General features: G+C 61.6%; 1 protein-coding gene across 1 annotated transcript; it reads right to left on the bottom strand.

Moving 5' to 3' along the window:
- Window positions 1-623: 623 nt before the first annotated feature.
- On the bottom strand, window positions 624-1,712 carry LOC122192030 (translation initiation factor IF-2-like; the record flags this gene model as incomplete). Its single annotated transcript, XM_042892460.1, has 2 exons — window positions 1,659-1,712; window positions 624-1,489 (listed from the first exon to the last, which is right to left on the bottom strand). Coding segments are annotated over exons 1-2 (912 nt in total), but the record flags the coding sequence as incomplete, so codon positions are not given.
- Window positions 1,713-1,718: the final 6 nt, after the last annotated feature.

Raw genomic sequence — 1,718 nt, 5'->3', positions numbered from 1 at the left:
CCCCATAATAACCCCCAGAACGCCTCCTATAACGATACCCAAAAACAGGCCCCCAAGTCCCCAAAAGAGCCCCAAATCCCCCAAAGGGTCTCAAAACCCCCCAGACCGGCCCCAATGACCGCCTGCCATCCCTGCAGAGCTCCGCCTGCTGCCCTCCGCCGATGACTTCCCCCACAAGACCCCAAATCCTCCCCCCAGGATCCCCAACCCCCCTCAAAATCTCCCGGAAGACCCCAAGTGGTCCCAAAATCCCCCAATTTCACCCCAAATTCCCCCCCCTTTCCCACAGAGCTCCTCCTGCCGCCCTCCGCCAACGTTTTCTACGCCATGAGCGGGCAGAGCTGCGACTTCGCACTGCGGCCGCGCGGACCCCAGCCCCAATAAAGGCGTTACGGCGTCAGACGGCGTTCAGTGGGGCTTTGGGGGGGATTTGATGGGATTTGGAAGGATCTCATGGGATTTCTTGGGGTTTTGTGGGATCTCGTGACGTTTTGGGGGCGTTTCATGGGATTTCGTGGGGTTTCTTGTTTTTTTTTGGAGGGGGATTTCATGGGATTTGCAGGGGGGTTGCGGGATTTCGTGGGGGGCTGCGGGGTTCGGAGCGTTTTTTGGGGTGGGTTCACGGGGTTTCGTGGGGACGGGGCGCCCGTTTTGGTGCCCAGCTCCACGGAGCCGATCCGGCTGGGGGCTCGTACCGAGGGGAGCCCAGGGGGGCGCTGCTGGGCCTCGTGCGGTTGAACGGCGTCCTGCATCAGGCGGAGGAGGGCAGCGAGCGCAGCAAATCGGGGGCGGAGGCCCTGCGGGGAGCCTGGATGAGCCGGGCTGAAGGAAGGGCTGAGGCCGGAGGCTCGGCGCTGCACTTGGGCCGTCGTCACCCCGTGCTGCGGGGAGGAGCGGGAGCCGGGGTTTGGGTTGGAGCCCTCAGGACGAAACAAGAAGACATCGAGGCGCAGGGAAGGGCAGCGATGCCGTCGGGGGGCTGCAGCGCGACGGGGCCGCTTGGGGAGCCGGGGTTGTTCAGCTGGAGGCTCAGGGGAGACCTGAGCGCGCCCTGCGGCTCCCTGAGGGGAGGCTGCGAGCAGGAGGGGTTCGGGCTCTGCTCCCAGCGACGACCAGGAGCGGAGGAAGCGGCCTCGCGTCGTCGCAGAGGTTGGGGTCGAACAGAGGAGGAGCTTTTTTGGCGCAGAGGTGCCGGAATGGCGCACAGGGAGGCGCCTGGCAGCGGGCAGGAGGCGGGGTGAGGAGCTGCGAGCTGCGGGGTGGTGCTTAGCGCGGCCAATGGGGACTGGAGGATGCTGCAGGTCCTTCCCAGCCTCGTGGTTCTGTGACTCGATAACCCACTGGCATCCCGCGTTACCGCTCGGATCTTCCAACTTGCCTCCGTGCCCGAGGTCCCCTCCCATCTGACTGCTGGAGGGAGATGCTGCTGGGCTGCACGGGACGAGGAGCCGACCCTCACCGCGCATTGCTGTTCCGGGAGAACGGGAAGCTGAAAAGGGGAAACAAAAAAACCAAGTTAACAGACATAAAGCGCACAACAACAAGAAATAAGAATACTTCAAAAAGAATCTACAAAAACAAGAGGATAAATAACAATACTTTAAAGAGAATAGTTATAAGGAGAAATGGGAATATTAGCTTAAAAGCCCCCCAGCAACCTATCTGAATGGAGGGGGGGAAGCAATGGATGCCATTTGCGTCCATTTGCAGCTCCGGGC

The sequence above is a fragment of the Lagopus leucura genome, unplaced genomic scaffold, assembly GCF_019238085.1.
Source record: "Lagopus leucura isolate 7727_CA_CO unplaced genomic scaffold, USGS_WTPT01 32135-0_obj-0_obj, whole genome shotgun sequence".
Lineage (NCBI taxonomy): Eukaryota > Metazoa > Chordata > Aves > Galliformes > Phasianidae > Lagopus > Lagopus leucura.
Note: the sequence above shows the minus strand (reverse complement) of the source record. Positions and strands in the feature narration are given on the sequence as shown.